Below are 19,095 nucleotides of genomic sequence, written 5' to 3'. Positions count from 1 at the left end.
CCACTCAACTCCCAAAGTTCTTTCTATAGGCAGTGTGTCTTCATTCTTACTAAAATCCAAACTTTTAATTCCATCTGCTCTCTCATGAGGAGAAATTGCAGCTAATACATCTTTGTTGTTTGACAAGAACTTATGAAGGTTAAAACCTCCCTTGTAACATAATTCTTTGCTCTGCTGAATAAGAGTGACAGCTTCATCCATTGTAGCTACTGACTTCAAACCATCATCAACATAAAAGTTGTTTCTTACAAACTTGGCTGCATCAGATCCACACCCGTAGTCATCTGCAGCTTTCTTAAGAGCAAAGTTGGCTACACTTGGAGATGAAGTAGCTCCAAACAGGTGAGCTGTCATCCTGTATTCAGCTATCTTATTATTAAGGTCACCATTTTCCCACCAAAGGAATCTTAACATGTCTCTGTGTTCTGGGTTGACTTTCACTTGATGGTACATTGCTTCTATATCACATACAAGTGCAATGCTTTCTTGCCTAAACCTACACAATACTCCAATAAGTTTGTTGGTAAGGTCTGGGCCTTGTAACAGGTGACTGTTTAATGACTGGTTCCTGTAGTTTGCACTACAGTCAAATACAACTCTCAACTTCTTTGGCTTTCTTGGATGATAGACTCCATGATGTGGAATGTACCAGACCTTACCATCATTCCTAACTAAATCCTTTGTCGGTACAACCTCTGCATAACCCTTTGTAATCATATCATCCATGAACACTTTGTAATCACCTTTGTGTTGATTATCCTTCTCAAGTTTAGCTCTTAACTTCTTGAGTCTCTGCTCTGCTAATAGTTTGTTGTTTGGAAGCTTGACCCTATCATCTTTAAGAGGAAGGGGCAACTCATAATGGCCATCCTTCAGCTGATGTACTCCTTCTTTCATCTTACTCATAAACCTTTTATCTTCATATGATAATGGAGTGTCAGCTGACTTTCTATCACTGAAGTCAAGTTCAAACATATCTCTCACTTGAGAAGGACTAATCATCTCTTTGGTTTTAGTAGGAAACACTAAGAAATTAACCCTCTTTTCTTCATTGATTTCTACTTCTTGTGTCACTGTTCTGTAGACTACCACTGTATCTTCCAATGGACTTGAATGTGGTGAGATTTTACCAATGATCCCCCAACCTAGCTCTGTCCTACGAGCATAGGGATGCTTCTTACTATCACCTGCTATTTGCTCTTCTGCCATAATGGCTTCTGCACAATCAAGACCAATGAGAAGTCCTATGTCAATGTTTGGGTCATATTTCATTAGTTTGTCAGAGATTGCCTTTAAGTGGGGCCAGTCACAAGCAGTCTCAGGCCTTGGTATCTGACTCCGTCCAGCTGAAATGTTTTCTGTTGAATATGCTGAAGGGACTGATATTTCCACTTCTTCATTATAACCTCTTACTTTAAGTCCATGAATTTTGATAGAATCAGTGATTTGTTTTCCACTTATTGTGTGGATATTGAGTGACACTGATGGTCCACTAACTCCCAATTTATTCAGAGTGCTTTCCTTGATGAATGAAGCATCAGACTGCTCATCCAGCAGGGCATACACTAAAAATTTATTCTCTTCGTTACTAACATGATGTAACCATACAGGAACTATCATGGTGTGCATGTCATGTGTCACTGATTCTGTAACTTTGACCTTATTGGCTACTACTGTGGGTTTATCATCTTTAGGCTGAGTTGCTTGTGCTGGCACCTTTTGGCTCTCAGTTCTTGTCATGTCATCATTGTGAAGAGCTGTGGGATGGTATCTCTGACATACTTTACAAACTTTCCTTCTTCTACAATCCTTTCCTTTGTGACCCATTTTTAGACACCCTGTACATAACCGTTTTTCTTTAGCAAATTTGTACCTAGTATTACCATCAAGTTTGGCAAATTCCTTGCAATCATCTAAATCATGATCCTTTGTACAGTAGTGACAGAATCGTCCTTTCCTTTCCTGGTCCTTGGGATACTGTTTGTTGGCTTGTACATTTACTTTACTTTGGAATGACCACATTGGTTTTTCCTCAATTGATTTAGCCATGAAAGTTCTACTCCCTCTATTCTTTGTCATGATGTTTGATTCCCTTGGTTTCCAATTGGCTGCCCATGTTTGAGTTTTGATCCAATCATTTACTTCCTTACTTACTGAATTCCAGGAAAGAAATGGATTGCTTGCTCCTTTTGCTTCTTTCTGGACAAATTCACATAACATTTCAAAGGGTGGGTGGTGCTCTTCATTGCTACTAGAAATGTTGTTATTACTGTTAGTATCAAGATATATCATCGCTTGCTTTCTCCAGTCATGAACAACATGTTCAGGGAGTTTTGCTAGCACCTTTCTCTGCTCTCTAGGATCATTCAGAAATGACAAATAAGAAGTGTGTTTCATTGCAGCTAAACAGCACTTCAAAAAATCTGAGAATGCTGTTAATGCTGGACCATTATGCGGAGAGATTGGTAGCCAATTCATTAACTTATTTGTGTAAGCATCAGCTATGATGCTTTTGTTTCCAAATCTATCACTAAGAATTTTCTTTGCTTGCACATAGTCAGCATCAGAGTTAAAGTGCATTAACATTTTAATGGCATTCTTTGCCTCACCAGTTGTATACCTCTCTAAGTAGGCAAGTCTCTCTTTACCAATAGAAGTTTTAGACTCTACATAAGTTTCAAAGTTTTTCAACCAACTTGGAAATTCCATGGGTTCTCCATCAAAAGTGTTAGGCTCTATTGGAGGGAGGCTCCACTTGGGATCAGGTATGTTGATTGCAAAGGTTCCCCCAGGATGGGAAAAGGATTGATGATTCTGTCTCACATTATTCACATTATTAGGCATGTTGACATTATGAGTGTGTCTACGAGAGCTTGGTACAAGACTTTGAGCTGTAGGGTTGAGATTTATTACCTGAGGTTCACTAAATATTTGTCCATCTACTTCATTTGTCATCAATTCATTATCTCTATTGCAAGAAGAAGGTTTCTGTGGGTCATGGAATGTAACATATTTGTGAGGCATGGCATTGTCACTTTGTTGATTTGCAATTGCTTGTGCTTTCATTTCATTTTGTGACTCTATGTATTGTTGAAGATAACTTTGCTTCTCTACACTTTCATCATTACCTGGAAGCATTTTTACTTCTTCTTCAACTAAGCTAAGAGCATTAAGTTCTGCACTAGCAACTGCTAAATCTCTCTCTTTCTTTTTCTTTGAGAACATTGCTTCGTCTCTTGCTAACATAACTTCTGCATCTGCTTTAGTCTTAGCTAACATAACTTCTGCCTCTGCTAAACTATCATGATATTCCATTTCCTTTCTAAGTCTGGCTACCTTTGCTGCTGCTTCTTGCTTTCTTTGTGCTGCTGATGAACGTGATGAAGTAGATGAGACTCTAGAATGTCTAGACCGTTTGCTGGAACAAATTGATCCTCTGTCATTCTTTAACTCCTTTCTTTTACATTCTATACTTTCTAATATTTCATGGTGAACTTGTTGATTGTGTTCCAGCTCTTCATTTAGCTCCTCTGACTTTTCTGGCTCTAGTTCCACCAGCTTTGTGTATTCCACATAATACTGATGAAATGCCTCTATTACTTCACTTGACATGGGTTCTAATTCAAAGGGGCTAATTACAATTTTTAATCCTTTCTTAATTTTGCTGGTAACACTGCTCCATTTACGCTTACAGGACTCTGCTCTTCCTTTGGTTACACTGACTTGATATTCTCTTCCTTTATCGGTTGGCACTCGCTCCCTGACACTAACTTCTTCAATACAAGTTTGATCCCTGTCCACTTGCTCACCCTCACCTTCCCTAAGGCCATCTACGGCATTAATTTCCTCAGTATCAGACATATCTAACAACTTAATTGTGTCAATACTGAGACACTGAAAGAGCAATTTAAAATTACCACTCTTAATACTAGCTAATTGTGGGTAATTTTCACTTAGGCTACTCAATTCAGTGCACATACATACTATTATACTTTCTTGCCTGTGACCATGGGTTCTACAAAATGGTGGCGAGGCACAGTGGGTAGAAGGGAGTGGTTGTCGTCAAGGGTAGAGCTGACCCCGGGGCCTCAGAGGTCAACCTATAGGCTTACGTCAGCGTCCCCTCGTCCTGTGACTCACTCTTGCTACGGTTTCACATGGAGCCAATTTCTTGCTTGTAGGTCGAGTTCTTACTGTAGCCGCACCGGCTGGGCATCAATTGGCTCTCAGGTGATCTGTTTTACTGATCACACCCATCATCGTAGGGTCGAGGAAAGGCAGTTCTCTCTCTGACGTTTATTGATGAGGTAGGCATGACCGTAAGAACTGCGAACAAGTTCTCGGTCTCAATTTCTTACAAAATAACATTATACACTGATATTAAACACTTTCAACATATTACAATATTCATTAACAATACATGCAATTGACTTAGCACTATGACAATCAGTTTTTACTACAAAATTAAAGTATTTACCTCGGTCACCATCCTGCCCGTCTTTGTCTGAGCGCGACTTGGCCGTGAGTGATGCCCGAAGGCGACTAGCAGGTTAACCCCACACTACCAACAAGTGAGCATCGGCTTCGGTGCTTAATATAGCATTAAATACTGATACTCACACATATTACACGTTTTCATGCAAATAGAAAACTATTGAACATTTCACTTATATATGCCGAGGAATAATCACATGAGGTACATACGCTTTACACACAGTAACAGTTGGAGTGTGTGTTTTAGGGATTTGGTGATATTTGAGTCAATATTTAGCGTTACTGATGTGTTTTGGGGTGTCTTAGGCTTGTTTAGGAGTGCTTTAAGTGTGCTTTGGACTGTTTTCAATGTTTTGGGATGTTTCAAGTGTATTTTGGGATGTTATGGATAAGTTCGGGTGTGTTTTGTGTGGATACGGGTGAGTTTTGGGTGCGTTTGTGGGTATTTTAGGACAGTCTGGGTGTGTTTTGGGGTGTTTTAAGTGTGTTTTGGGCCGTTTTCAGTGTTTTGGGATGTTTTAAGTGTGTTTTGGGATGTTGTGGATGAGTTTGAGTGTGTTTTGGGTAGGTACGGTGTGTTTTGGATGCGTTTTAAGTCAATTTGGGTGAGTTTTGGAGTATTTTAAGTGTGTTTGGGGATATGGCAGTACAGGCCGCGGACATCAAAGAGAAGGTGAGCAGGGTGTTGTGTTGGTGTGTGTTGCTAAGCTGAGATGTAAAGTGTTTGGTTGTCAACACGATGCAATATTTGTCACTCAGCGCTCATGCAACACTGCCCCGTTGCACAACTGTGTCGGGAAAATGATTTAAAGTCGTAAACAATTTCTTGTTTTACTTTATTTATTTATTTATTTAGTTAGTTTTATTTTTTATATATATAGGAGGGACACTGGTCAAAGGCAACAATGCAACAAAATACAATAAGAAAAAAATACTGAGAAAAAATAAAAGATAAAAAAGACCTCACTTAATCTAACCTAAACCTAACCTAACGTAACCTAACCTAACATAACACCCACAGAAGAACACGCGGACAAGCAAGGTGGTATTCGGCAGTCTGATCCTGGACCTGCTCGGCTTCACGGTGGTGCTGCCTCTGTCTCCTGCTCTCCTCGACTATTACTCCAAGCACGACTCCATTGACTTGTATTCCTCTCTGCTCTCCTGTGTTACTTATTACCAGCATATCATCGGCGTCCCTGCGAGGTTCCATTCTGTCTTGTTTGGTGGTATGTGGGGTTTTTGTGTTTTGTATTGGTTTATATATTTTTAGTTTGTTTTTATTATTATTTTTTTCTATTTTTTTTATCCTATTATCTATTGATTTATTTTTGTTTGTTTGTTTGTTTGTAGGGTGTGTGTGTGTCTGTGTTCCTGCTGTTCAATATTACAGCTTGTTTTCTGTTTTTGTTTTTTTTATTATTGTTATTTTGTGTTTTATTCCCTTTCATTGTTCTGAGGGTGTTTTCAGGTGTTTTTGGGCTGTTTTAGGATGTTTTGGTGTGTTTTTGGAGAGTTCTGGGATGTTTTTGTAGTTTTTTGTGGTGTTTTGGGGTATTTTGAGGGTGTTTTGGTGTGTTTTTGGAGAGTTTTGGGATGTTTTTGTAGTGTTTTGTGGTTTGGGGTATTTTGAAGGTGTTTTGGTGTGTTTTTGGAGTGTTTTGGGATGTTTCTGTAGTGTTTTGTGGTATTTTGAGGGTGTTTTGGTGTGTTTTTGGAGTGTTTTGGGGTGTTTTGGGGTATTTTTTGGATGTTTTGGTGTGTTTTTGGAGTGTTTTGGGATGTTTTTGTAGTGTTTTGGGGTGTTTTGAGAGTGTTTTGGTGTGTTTTTCGGGTGTTTTGGGGTATTTTGAGGGTGTTTTGGTGTGTTTTTGGAATGTTTTGTGATGTTTTTGTAGTGTTTTGGGGTATTTTGGCGTGTTTTTGGAGTGCTTTGGGATGTTTTTGGAGTGTTTTGTGGTGTTTTGGGATATTTTGAGGGTGTTTTGGTGTGGTTTTTGTGTTTTGGGATGTTTCTCTAGTGTTTTGGGGTATTTTGAGGATGTTTTGGTGTGTTTTTGGAGTGTTTTTGGGTGTTTTGGGGTATTTTTAGGGTGTTTTGGTGTGTTTTTGGAGTGTTTTGGGATGTTTTTTTGTGTTTTGGGGTGTTTTGTAGTACTTTGAGGTATTTTGAGGGTGTTTTGGTGTGTTTTTGGAGTGTTTTGTGGTATTTTGAGGGTGTTTTGGAGTGTTTTTGGAGTGTTTTGTGGTATTTTAGGGTATTTTGAGGATGTTTTGGTGTGTTTTTGGAGTGTTTTGGGATGTTTTTTGTGTGTTTTGGATGTTTTTGTAGTGTTTTGGGGTATTTTAGGGATATTTTGATGTGTTTTTGGAGTGTTTTGGGGTATTTTGAGGGTGTTTTGGTGTGTTTTGGAATGTTTTTTGTGTTTTGGGGTGTTTTTGGGTGTTTTTGGGTGTTTTAAGGGTGTTTTGGTGTGTTTTGGGATGCTTTGGTGTGTTTTGAGGTATTTTGATTGTGTTTTGGTATGTTTTTTTGTGTTTTGGGATGTTTTGGTGTATTTTGGGGTATTTTGAGGGTGTTTAAAGGTGTTGTGGTGGTGTTAAATATTTTGTTTGTTTACTTTTTTTAGCTTTTTATTTTCTTATGCATTATTTTAATTCTTATTTATATTGTGGTGTGTTGTCGGTGTGCCCTAACCTAACCTAACCAGCTTAACCTCCCCTAACCTCCCCTCAACCCACAGGCACTGATCGGCGTGGCATTCAGCGTAGGCTTCACCATGAGGCCAACTGTGGGGGCCGTGTTCTCCCACTGGTGAAGTACTGGGTGGTTCGCGGCCTCAGCTGTCTACACACTCACTCTTGCTGTGGCTAACATAATATTCTTTGCTGTCTTCTTCCAGGAATCACTGCCTGAGGTGTGTGTGTGTGTGTCATTTATTTTTTTTATTATGTACATTTTTTGTTTGTTTCATATAATTTTTGCTTATCTTCTTTTTTTCCTTTCATTTTTTATTTGTTTGCTTGTTTTGTTATTTGTTTGTATTTCCCTGTCTCTCTGAATGTGGTTAAAGAGAGGTGCATTGTGGGTAAAGCAAGCATCATTTTTTTTTTTTCTTGTCTTCCTCTTTTCTTTAGTTTTCCCTCTTATTCCTTCCTTTCTGTCATCATTACAAACCCATTCTATCATTTTCCTTACCATAAACCATCAAAACATCTTGACAAGCTCATTTAAATAACTTTTTTTTATTCATTATCATCTGTTCCTTTACACTCTCTTGCTTTCTTTCACTTATTAATTCATGTAGTTAAATTAATTAATTTAACTTATTAATTCACTGGTTAAAGGCTGTAGTGGAAGTTACTGAGGTTTACAAAGTATATTTTCAAATCTATATTTTTACTGTATAGTTAAAGAATTACAATATAAAACAACAGGATTTATCAGTAACAATATTATTAAACCCACCACTACCTCCTCTACCACCCTCACCATCCACAGGGCCTAATGATGATGATTCCTGCTTTCATCCTCATCGGGGCTAGCAAGACCAACCTGGGGCTGTACTCTGGACTGACGCTGTATGCCATAGGTGGGTCTGGAGGGGCTGGGATAACAGATAATTTAAATAAACACTCAGAAACGCTTAAAAAACACAAAATTCATGCTGGTATACACTTAAAAACACACTGAAATACTTACTAAGGCTGGTGTACACATGTAAACTTGTACGCAAACACTGGTATACACTTAGAAATACATACAGACAGTTGGTAAGGCTGGTACACACACACAAACCCATAAGAGATACTGGTATATGCTCAGAAATCTCTACACATATTAGGTAAGGCTTGTATACACCAATCTAGATGTATGTCGAATGAGATAGCTCGTACTCTCTCTCTCTCTCTCTCTCTCTCTCTCTCTCTCTCTCTCTCTCTCTCTCTCTCTCTCTCTCTCTCTCTCTCTCTCTCTCTCTCTCTCTCTCTCTCTCTCTCTCTCTCTCTCTCTCTCTCTCTCTCTCTCTCTCTCTCTCTCTCTCTCTCTCTCTCATCTCCTACACCTCAGTACACCCCTGCTATCCACCCTTACACCATAAATACACCCTGTCTGACCCCTGCTTCTTATTAAACTACCCTGTTTTTCCCCTACACCTCCGTAAACCCTGTGTATCTTACCTGTTTGTCTGTCTGTGTTTCTGTCAACTCACTACACCCTGTGTGTCCCCTTACACTTCAGTTCACCCCCTGCCTGCCCCCTGCTTACCCCCTGTCTCTCTACCCTCCCCCTCTCTTAGGTTCCTCTATGATGGTGCCCTGCCTCACTGCCCTCGCCTCCTGTCACGGCGCGGCCTCTCACAAGGGTACCCTGCTAAACTTGAGAAGGATAATCAACACAAAGGTGATTACAAAGCGTTCATGGATGACATGATTACAAAGGGTTATGCAGAGGTTGTACCGACAAAGGATTTAGTTAGGAATGATGGTAAGGTCTGGTACATTAAACATCATGGAGTCTATCATCCGAGAAAGCCAAAGAAGTTGAGAGTTGTCTTTGACTGTAGTGCAAACTACAGGAACCAGTCATTAAACAGTCACCTGTTACAAGGCCCAGACCTTACCAACAAACTTATTGGAGTGTTGTGTAGGTTTAGGCAAGAAAGCATTGCACTTGTATGTGATATATAGAAGAACCGTAGAACACATTAGCAGTCCCTGTACAAAACACACCTGTCAGTTTCCACCTGTCATCCCTACTACTACTACTACTACTACTACTACTACTACTACTACTACTACTACTACTACTACTACTACTACTACTACTACTACTACTAAGAACACAAGGGTTGGTGTAGGAAGCCATCAGGCCTACACGTGGCAGTCCCTGTACAAAACACACCTGTCTGTTTCCACCTGTCATCCCCACCTGTACCATTGATGCTGTCCTTCAAACCTCCCTATTGACTCAGCACTAACAGCCCCATTACTGAGTCTGCTCCAGTCACCCACCACTATTGTGAAGCTGTTTCTTTGCCTTCGTTGTTCGTGAATCGTGTTGTCTCGTGAACAGAACAAAAAATTGAAAAAGGTGCTCCTATTTTCTATAGTTATCTCTAAAATGGTGTTTGTCTTGTCAGTAAACGGTGCTTAGGGTGAAGAAATATATATTAGCAGAGAATTAAGAGATATTTGAGTTAGATCTGTGTCAACTAGGAGAGAGAAAAGGATGGTTAATTTAATGTTATTTTTGGTTAAGAGAGAGAGAGAGAGAGAGAGAGAATTTAGTCTTATTTTCGTTACTATTGCATATTGGACTTAAAAAATGAGGAGAAATTAAGAAAATATCGAAAGCATTGAAAGAGATAGGACAAGATTTGCTACTGTGATTTCCTGAGTGACAATTGTTATGTAATAAAACACTTAGAAAGAAAAAAAGACTGTTTATTACCACGACAGAGAGAGAGAGAGAGAGAGAGAGACTTAAAGAAACACGTTGATGTTGTTTTCATAAGAGGAAAGCATTTCTGGAGAGAGGTGATGTAAAAATTGAAACTTTTTTTAGCAGAAAATAAAGAAAAAAGATTTAATTTTGAAGTTTTTTTTTATTGTAATTAAAAGGAGAGAATACGTTTAATTATAAAGAAAAAGTAATATAGGAAAGGTATTTTAGATAATTAGTAAGGAAAGAATACATTTAATTAGAAAGAAAGATATTGTTTATTACTATGATTAGAGAGAGAGAGAGAGAGAGAGAGAGAGAGAGAGAGAGAGAGAGAGAGAGAGAGAAGGTAAATAATACAATGAAAGATGAAATAAAGAATGAACGAATAAATGAAAGATACACACACACACACACACACACACACACACACACACACGAGGACAGACAGGCAAAATACCTAGAAAGTCAGAGAGAGAGAGAGAGAGAGAGAGAGAGAGAGAGAGAGAGAGAGAGAGAGAGAGAGAGAGAGAGACGACGAGAAAAAAAAATAAAAAAAATAAAAAAAAAATATAGCCTGTTTACGTTCGTGAGAGAAAACGGAGGTCAGCTTTTTATTTTTATGGAAGACTTATGTGAATTGAAATACGCTCAGTTATTTGTACATCAGTGCTTCCCAGACTTCTCCAGCACGTGTTCCCTTTGAGTAGCACCAAACCCACCACAACCCACACATTGGTAAGCCTTCTAAGCACATACTAGTTTACATTGGCGCAGATATATTAAAAAGATTAATCACAAAAGACTAATTAAAAACATATATTCAGTACATGCAGGTAAGCTCTCCTTGATACACAGAGAAAGGCTGGTAATTCTCTGTTGATTATTAGCTACAGTATGAGAGCCTCTGTTATACTTCGATATCTCTGTGAAGTATTGTTGTTTTTTTAAGGTAAAATGGTAAATACTTAATAATGATAAGCTAAGATATAACACAGTATTAAGCCAAGCCTTCAATTCACACAAGCTTTTCAATGATTTCACATTACGCCACACAAGGGACGAGACATTGCAGTGTAAGTCCCGCCAGGACTAGTTTGAATTTGGCGCTTCAATCAGTAACATCTAGATACTTTGACAATTACAGTGATAATGGCCTGAGATTTATTTTTACACACTTATAATTCTTTATATTTAATTTTCTATTAGTTTAGTATAATATAAAAGAAGTTGGTGCTTGTTATTGAAAGCTAAAAGTGTTTGGGTGCGTACTGTGCGGAGCAGGCTGGGAGGGACGACACAGAACCAGACTACAGGGCCACCAAGGCTAATATTGGTAAGAAACCCGCCCACCACTCTTCCAGCCAGGTAATGTGCACAGTCTGATGTAATAATCGGTAACTGTGATAGTGTTGTTACATGTCACCCACAACAACAACACAGGGCTGTCAGGTCAGTGGTTAACCTTACTGTTTATTTATTGTTAAGCCTCGTATTTCATGTTTTTGCACCTCGTTAGGAATATATTGATGTGACTCAGCATTCCACGGTGCCACAAGCGCTCCAAGCCTCCACCACAAAACTCTTACTAATTAACCATGACAGGAATAATAAAGACGTAAAAAAAATACACAACTAATGTTATCAGCTGAGGTGGAGGCAGCCTTCCCCATTTGTCCGCCAATATCTGCTTCATTTCTCACTTATTGTAAGCCTAACACGTCGCTAAGTGGAGCCCCATGACTAGGTTTTCATATCCGCTAGCTAAATATATCCGCCATTGCCTCATTTAGTTACGATGGAAGAATAACAGGCAAAATAGCGGCCGTTCTCTCCACTGTCAAGGGCCGCCATGATGCCTGGCTACCTCTGCCAACCTGATTCATCCTGTGGGTTTCAAAATTTTTTTGGTATTTTTCTTAACTTCTTAATTCTGCTCGTATAGTATGTTTTTATGGTTTATAAAAATAATTATTTGCTTTAGAAGTGTTTTCGTTGCTTGTGTTGAGTTGTGTTCAATTTTGTGTTGCTTTACGAAAATGTGGGGAGTTTTTTTGGCAGTATTTTGACAAACTTGTTTTTTTATTTCACGCTCTAATTACGTCTTTTGTGTTTCTAAAAATTGCTTATGATTTTCAAAATGTTTTTTCGTTCCTGTTGAGAGAAATAAGTGGACTTTAAAAATGGTTTATGGTCCTGTTAAAAGTTGTGATTACAACACTTTTTATGTTATTGTCTCTCTATTTCAGCTTGTAACTAACTTTTCATTGCTTGAAAAAATAGTTCGTATGTTTTAAAGTGTTTTATCTTGTTGTTGAGTGAAAATGGGTGGACTTTTCAGTGGTTTTTAATCGTATTTAGGTTCCAACACTTTTTTTTACACAATTTCGGTTTTATTTGTTTACTTCTTGTTCCAGGTAACTTTTGATGGTGTAAGATGATAGTTCAGATTTTTTAAAATTTTTTACGTTCCTGAAAATTCAAATGTTGGGGACTTTTCAATGATTTAAATGGGGCCGAATATTTCAACATATTTTCCATAATTCATTTGGATATTTTTTAAATACTACTCAGGCTGGAGCTGTTATAATATTGTGGAAATTAGTTAAAGTATTTGTCAAGTCAGAATATATAAGGCATTCGAGCCTAGCTCCATTTTTTCGAGGGGTCAATTTCAAAATGAAATCCGTTACGGTACGTAAATTAGCCGTGACGTCACGGCCGCCATCATGGACCCGGGACCTTGATCGGCTCCGCTGTCTCCTCGGTAATATTTATCGTATTTTGCAGTGTTTTCCTGGTGTTTCCAAGTGTTTCTAAACTCAGACGTGTAGATAAGAGTAGAATGAGTAAGAAAATCAGAGAAATAGAGGAGAAAGAGGAAGGGAGAAGGAATAGAGGAGGTGGTAAAACAGAAAAATGCTAAGAAAACAATATTTAGGTTAATTTTCCCTGCTGCCCTGTCTGTCTTTGTAGTATTTGTCTTCCGTGACAGTGCTTTCAGTGTATTTGGTGTGTTTAGGGGGTGTTGGAGTGTGTCTGGAGGTGTTTAGGTAGTGTTGGAGTGTGTGTTTTAGGGATTTGGTGATATTTGATTCAATATTTAGCGTTACTGGTGTGTTTTGGGGTGTCTTAGGCTTGTTTAGGAGTGCTTTAAGTGTGCTTTGGACTGTTTTCAATGTTTTGGGATGTTTCAAGTGTATTTTGGGATGTTATGGATAAGTTCGGGTGTGTTTTGTGTGGATACGGGTGAGTTTTGGGTGCGTTTGTGGGTATTTTAGGTCAGTCTGGGTGTGTTTTGGGGTGTTTTAAGTGTGTTTTGGGCCATTTTCAGTGTTTTGGGATGTTTTAAGTGTGTTTTGGGATGAGTTTGAGTGTGTTTTGGGTAGGTACGGTGTGTTTTGGATGCGTTTTAAGTCAATTTGGGTGAGTTTTGGAGTATTTTAAGTGTGTTTGGGGATATTTTGGTACACTTTCGATGTGTTTAGGATGTTTTTTGTGCGTTTAGGAATGTTCTGGGTATGTTTAAGGTGTTTTAGTGTGATTGGAGTTGCTTTTGAGGTGTTTTGGTTATGTTATAGGCATGTTGCAGATAGGCATTGGGTCTTTGAGGGTAGAAGTGGTGTGCTTGAGGTAAAATAAAAGATTCTGGGGTGTTTTGGGGAGGAGCTGTGATAATAGAAGCGTGTCAGGGGTGTTATAGCGTGTGTTGTGATATATGAAAGGAGGGAAAGTGTGTGTGTGTGTTTGAAGGGAGAAAGGGGTGGTGTTTACGGGTCTGGGATGGGAAAACGAGTGATCTGTTTTGTAGCCTTCAGAAAAAAAATATTAAGAAAGTTTTTACAGTGGGAAAATTTTGGTAGAGAGGGAGAAAATGACTGAAATATTACCTCAAATTTAACCTAATGTGGTGGAGCTTCACACTCCTCAGCTGCCCCTAACCAAACTAAGCCTTCCAAAGAAGCCTACCCTAACTTCTGTCTGGTGCCTCCTCCTCCCCAAGACTGGCTATCTCGTGTCTTAATCCCAAGCTAGCCTAACCAAACTTTACCTAACGTAACCTAAGCAATTCTAACCTAGCCACACCTTACCTAAGCAAGCCTAACCTAGCCAAGCCTTAAAAAGAAGCCTAGCCAAACCTAATATAACCTAGCCTAGCCTAACCTAACCTAGCCTAACCTAACCTAAGGTAAACGAAGCATAGCCAAACCTTACCTAACCTAGCCTAACCAAACCTAACCTAACCTACATCATCTTCCCTCATCACTTCCCACTTAACCAAACCTAATGTAACTTTCAGAACAATGGCAACCCTCCGATCCTGCAAGCAAGTTGGCGGCAGCGATGGCGGTGGCGGTGGCAGTGGTGGTGAGGTGGAAGGCAGGGACAGAGGGGCAGTACAGGCTGCGGACATCAAAGAGAAGGTGAGCAGGGTGTTGTGTTGGTGTGTGTTGCTAAGCTGAGATGTAAAGTGTTTGGTTGTCAACACGATGCAATATTTGTCACTCAGCGCTCATGCAACACTGCCCCGTTGCACAACTGTGTCGGGAAAATGATTTAAAGTCGTAAACAATTTCTTGTTTTACTTTATTTATTTATTTATTTAGTTAGTTTTATTTTTTATATATATATATAGGAGGGACACTGGTCAAAGGCAACAAAATACAATAAGAAAAAAATACTGAGAAAAAATAAAAGATAAAAAAGACCTCACTTAACCTAACCTAAACCTAACCTAACGTAACCTAACCTAACATAACACCCACAGAAGAACACGCGGACAAGCAAGGTGGTATTCGGCAGTCTGATCCTGGACCTGCTCGGCTTCACGGTGGTGCTGCCTCTGTCTCCTGCTCTCCTCGACTATTACTCCAAGCACGACTCCAGTGGCTTGTATTCCTCTCTGCTCTCCTGTGTTACTTATTACCAGCATATCATCGGCGTCCCTGCGAGGTTCCATTCTGTCTTGTTTGGTGGTATGTGGGTTTGTTGTGTTTTGTATTGGTTTATATATTTTTAGTTTGTTTTTATTATTATTTTTTTCTATTTTTTTATCCTATTATCTATTTATTTATTTTTGTTTGTTTGTTTGTTTGTTTGTTTGTTTGTTTGTAGGGTTTGTGTGTGTCTGTGTTCCTGCTGTTCAATATTACAGCTTGTTTTCTGTTTTTGTTTTTTTTATTATTGTTATTTTGTGTTTTATTCCCTTTCATTGTTCTGAGCGTGTTTTCAGGTGTTTTTGGGGTGTTTTGGGTGTTTTTGGTGTGTCTTGGGCTGTTTTGGGATGTTTTGGTGTGTTTTTGGAGAGTTTTGGGATGTTTTTGTAGTGTTTTGTGGTGTTTTGTGGTGTTGTGGAGGTGTTTTTTGGACTGGTGTGTTTTAAAGTGTTATGGGATGTTTTTGGAATGTTTTGATGTGTTTTGGGGTGTTTTGAGGTATTTTGGTGTGTTTTTGGAGTGTTTTGGGATGTTTTTGGAGTGTTTTGTGGTGTTTTGGGGGTATTTTGAGGGTGTTTTGGTGTGTTTTTGGAGTGTTTTGGGATGTTTCTGTAGTGTTTTGTTGTGTTTTGAGGTTGTTTTGGTGTGTTTTTGGAGTATTTTGGGGTGTTTTGGGGTATTTTGAGGTGTTTTGGTGTGTTTTTGGAGTGTTTTGGGATGTTTTTGTAGTGTTTTGGGGTATTTTGGTGTTTTTTTGGAGAGTTTTGGGATGTTTTTGGAGTGTTTTGTGGTGTTTTGGGGTATTTTGAGGGTGTTTCTGTAGTGTTTTGGGGTATTTTGAGGATGTTTTGGTGTGTTTTTGGAGTGTTTTGGGATGTTTTTTGTGTGTTTTGGGGTATTTTAAGGGTGTTTTGGTGTGTTTTTGGAGTGTTTTGGGATGTTTTTGTAGTGTTTTTGGGGTTTTGGTGTATTTTTAGGGTGTTTTGGTGTGTTTTTGGAGGGTTTTTTGGGGTATTTTGAGGGTGTTTTGGTGTGTTTTTGGAGTGTTTTGGGATGTTTTTTGTGTGTTTTGGGGTATTTTAAGGGTGTTTTGGCAAGCTTTTGGAGTGTTTTGGGATGTTTTTGTAGTGTTTTGGGGTATTTTGAGGATGTTTTGATGTGTTTTTGGAGTGTTTTGGGGTATTTTGAGGGTGGTTTGGTGTGTTTTTTGGAGGGGTTTGGAATGTTTTTTGTGTTTTGGGGTGTTTTTGGGTGTTTTGGGGTATTTTAAGGGTGTTTTGGTGTGTTTTTGGAGTGTTTTGGGATGCTTTGGTGTGTTTTGAGGTATTTTGAGGGTTTTGGTGTGTTTTTTTGTGTTTTGGGATGTTTTGGTGTATTTTGGGGTATTTTGAGGGTGTTTAAATGTGTTGTGGTGGTGTTAAATATTTTGTTTGTTTACTTTTTTTAGCTTTTTATTTTCTTATGCATTATTTTATTTCTTATTTATATTGTGGTGTGTTGTCGGTGTGCCCTAACCTAACCTAACCAGCTTAACCTCCCCTAACCTCCCCTCAACCCACAGGCACTGATCGGCGTGGCATTCAGCGTAGGCTTCACCATCAGGCCAACTGTGGGGGCCGTGTTCTCCCACTGGTGAAGTACTGGGTGGTTCGCGGCCTCAGCTGTCTACACACTCACTCTTGCTGTGGCTAACATAATATTCTTTGCTGTCTTCTTCCAGGAATCACTGCCTGAGGTGTGTGTGTGTGTGTGTGTGTGTCATTTATTTTTTTTATTATGTACATTTTTTGTTTGTTTCATATAATTTTTGCTTATCTTCTTTTTTTCCTTTAATTTTTTATTTGTTTGCTTGTTTTGTTATTTGTTTGTATTTCCCTGTCTCTCTGAATGTGGTTAAAGAGAGGTGCATTGTGGGTAAAGCAAGCATCATTTTTTTTTTTTCTTGTCTTCCTCTTTTCTTTAGTTTTCCCTCTTATTCCTTCCTTTCTGTCATCATTACAAACCCATTCTATCATTTTCCTTACCATAAACCATCAAAACATCTTGACAAGCTCATTTAAATAACTTTTTTTTATTCATTATCATCTGTTCCTTTACACTCTCTTGCTTTCTTTCACTTATTAATTCATGTAGTTAAATTAATTAATTTAACTTATTAATTCACTGGTTAAAGGCTGTAGTGGAAGTTACTGAGGTTTACAAAGTATATTTTCAAATCTATATTTTTACTGTATAGTTAAAGAATTACAATATAAAACAACAGGATTTATCAGTAACAATATTATTAAACCCACCACTACCTCCTCTACCACCCTCACCATCCACAGGGCCTAATGATGATGATTCCTGCTTTCATCCTCATCGGGGCTAGCAAGACCAACCTGGGGCTGTACTCTGGACTGACGCTGTATGCCATAGGTGGGTCTGGAGGGGCTGGGATAACAGATAATTTAAATAAACACTCAGAAACGCTTAAAAAACACAAAATTCATGCTGGTATACACTTAAAAACACACTGAAATACTTACTAAGGCTGGTGTACACATGTAAACTTGTACGCAAACACTGGTATACACTTAGAAATACATACAGACAGTTGGTAAGGCTGGTACACACACACAAACCCATAAGAGATACTGGTATATGCTCAGAAATCTCTACACATATTAGGTAAGGCTTGTATACACCAATCTACATGTATGTCGAATGAGATAGCTCGTACTCTCTCTCTCTCTCTCTCTCTCTCTCTCTCTCTCTCTCTCTCTCTCTCTCTCTCTCTCTCTCTCTCTCTCTCTCTCTCTCTCTCTCTCTCTCTCTCTCTCTCTCTCTCTCTCTCTCTCTCTCTCTCTCTCTCTCTCTCTCTCTCTCTCATCTCCTACACCTCAGTACACCCCTGCTATCCACCCTTACACCATAAATAAACCCTGTCTTACCCCTGCTTCTTATTAAACTACCCTGTTTTTCCCCTACACCTCCGTAAACCCTGTGTATCTTACCTGTTTGTCTGTCTGTGTTTCTGTCAACTCATTACACCCTGTGTGTCCCCTTACACTTCAGTTCACCCCCTGCCTGCCCCCTGCTTACCCCCTGTCTCTCTACCCTCCCCCTCTCTTAGGTTCCTCTATGATGGTGCCCTGCCTCACTGCCCTCGCCTCCTGTCACGGCGCGGCCTCTCACAAGGGTACCCTGCTAAACTTGAGAAGGATAATCAACACAAAGGTGATTACAAAGCGTTCATGGATGACATGATTACAAAGGGTTATGCAGAGGTTGTACCGACAAAGGATTTAGTTAGGAATGATGGTAAGGTCTGGTACATTAAACATCATGGAGTCTATCATCCGAGAAAGCCAAAGAAGTTGAGAGTTGTCTTTGACTGTAGTGCAAACTACAGGAACCAGTCATTAAACAGTCACCTGTTACAAGGCCCAGACCTTACCAACAAACTTATTGGAGTGTTGTGTAGGTTTAGGCAAGAAAGCATTGCACTTGTATGTGATATATAGAAGAACCATAGAACACATTAGCAGTCCCTGTACAAAACACACCTGTCAGTTTCCACCTGTCATCCCTACTACTACTACTACTACTACTACTACTACTACTACTACTACTAAGAACACAAGGGTTAGTGTAGGAAGCCATCAGGCCTACACGTGGCAGTCCCTGTACAAAACACACCTGTCTGTTTCCACCTGTCATCCCCACCCGTACCATTGATGCTGTCCTTCAAACCTCCCTATTGACTCAGCACTAACAGCCCCATTACTGAGTCTGCTCCAGTCACCCACCACTATTGTGAAGCTGTTTCTTTGCCTTCGTTGTTCGTGAATCGTGTTGTCTCGTGAACAGAAGAACAAATTGAAAAAGGTGCTCCTATTTTCTATAGTTATCTCTAAAATGGTGTTTGTCTTGTCAGTAAACGGTGCTTAGGGTGAAGAAATATATATTAGCAGAGAATTAAGAGATATTTGAGTTAGATCTGTGTCAACTAGGAGAGAGAAAAGGATGGTTAATTTAATGTTATTTTTGGTTAAGAGAGAGAGAGAGAGAGAGAGAGAGAGAATTTAGTCTTATTTTCGTTACTATTGCATATTGGACTTAAAAAATGAGGAGAAATTAAGAAAATATCAAAAGCATTGAAATAGATAGGACAAGATTTGCTACTGTGATTTCCTGAGTGACAATTGTTATGTAATAAAACACTTAGAAAGAAAAAAA

At 39.0% G+C, this 19,095-nt stretch overlaps 1 protein-coding gene across 3 annotated transcripts in view; it reads left to right on the top strand.

Moving 5' to 3' along the window:
• Positions 1-19,095, top strand: part of LOC135090162 (uncharacterized) — a 25,032-nt gene extending 5,937 nt beyond the window's left edge. The window contains exons 1-7 of one of the 3 annotated variants that reach the window (XM_063986576.1): positions 4,887-5,167; positions 5,516-5,700; positions 14,238-14,361; positions 14,706-14,913; positions 16,436-16,609; positions 17,202-17,292; positions 17,990-19,095. In XM_063986576.1, the coding sequence (XP_063842646.1) occupies positions 5,135-5,167; positions 5,516-5,700; positions 14,238-14,361; positions 14,706-14,913; positions 16,436-16,566 (681 nt within the window). In that variant the 5' untranslated portion in view covers positions 4,887-5,134 and the 3' untranslated portion in view covers positions 16,567-16,609; positions 17,202-17,292; positions 17,990-19,095. Of the gene's footprint in view, positions 1-4,886; positions 5,168-5,515; positions 5,701-14,237; positions 14,362-14,705; positions 14,914-16,435; positions 16,610-17,201; positions 17,293-17,989 lie in introns of those variants that run through there. The other 2 variants (XM_063986575.1, XM_063986577.1) reach the window with 2 other exon arrangements.

This window comes from Scylla paramamosain, chromosome 34 (genome assembly GCF_035594125.1).
Source record: "Scylla paramamosain isolate STU-SP2022 chromosome 34, ASM3559412v1, whole genome shotgun sequence".
In the NCBI taxonomy this organism is placed as follows: domain Eukaryota; kingdom Metazoa; phylum Arthropoda; class Malacostraca; order Decapoda; family Portunidae; genus Scylla; species Scylla paramamosain.
This window is presented reverse-complemented; position numbering and strand designations above follow the sequence as displayed.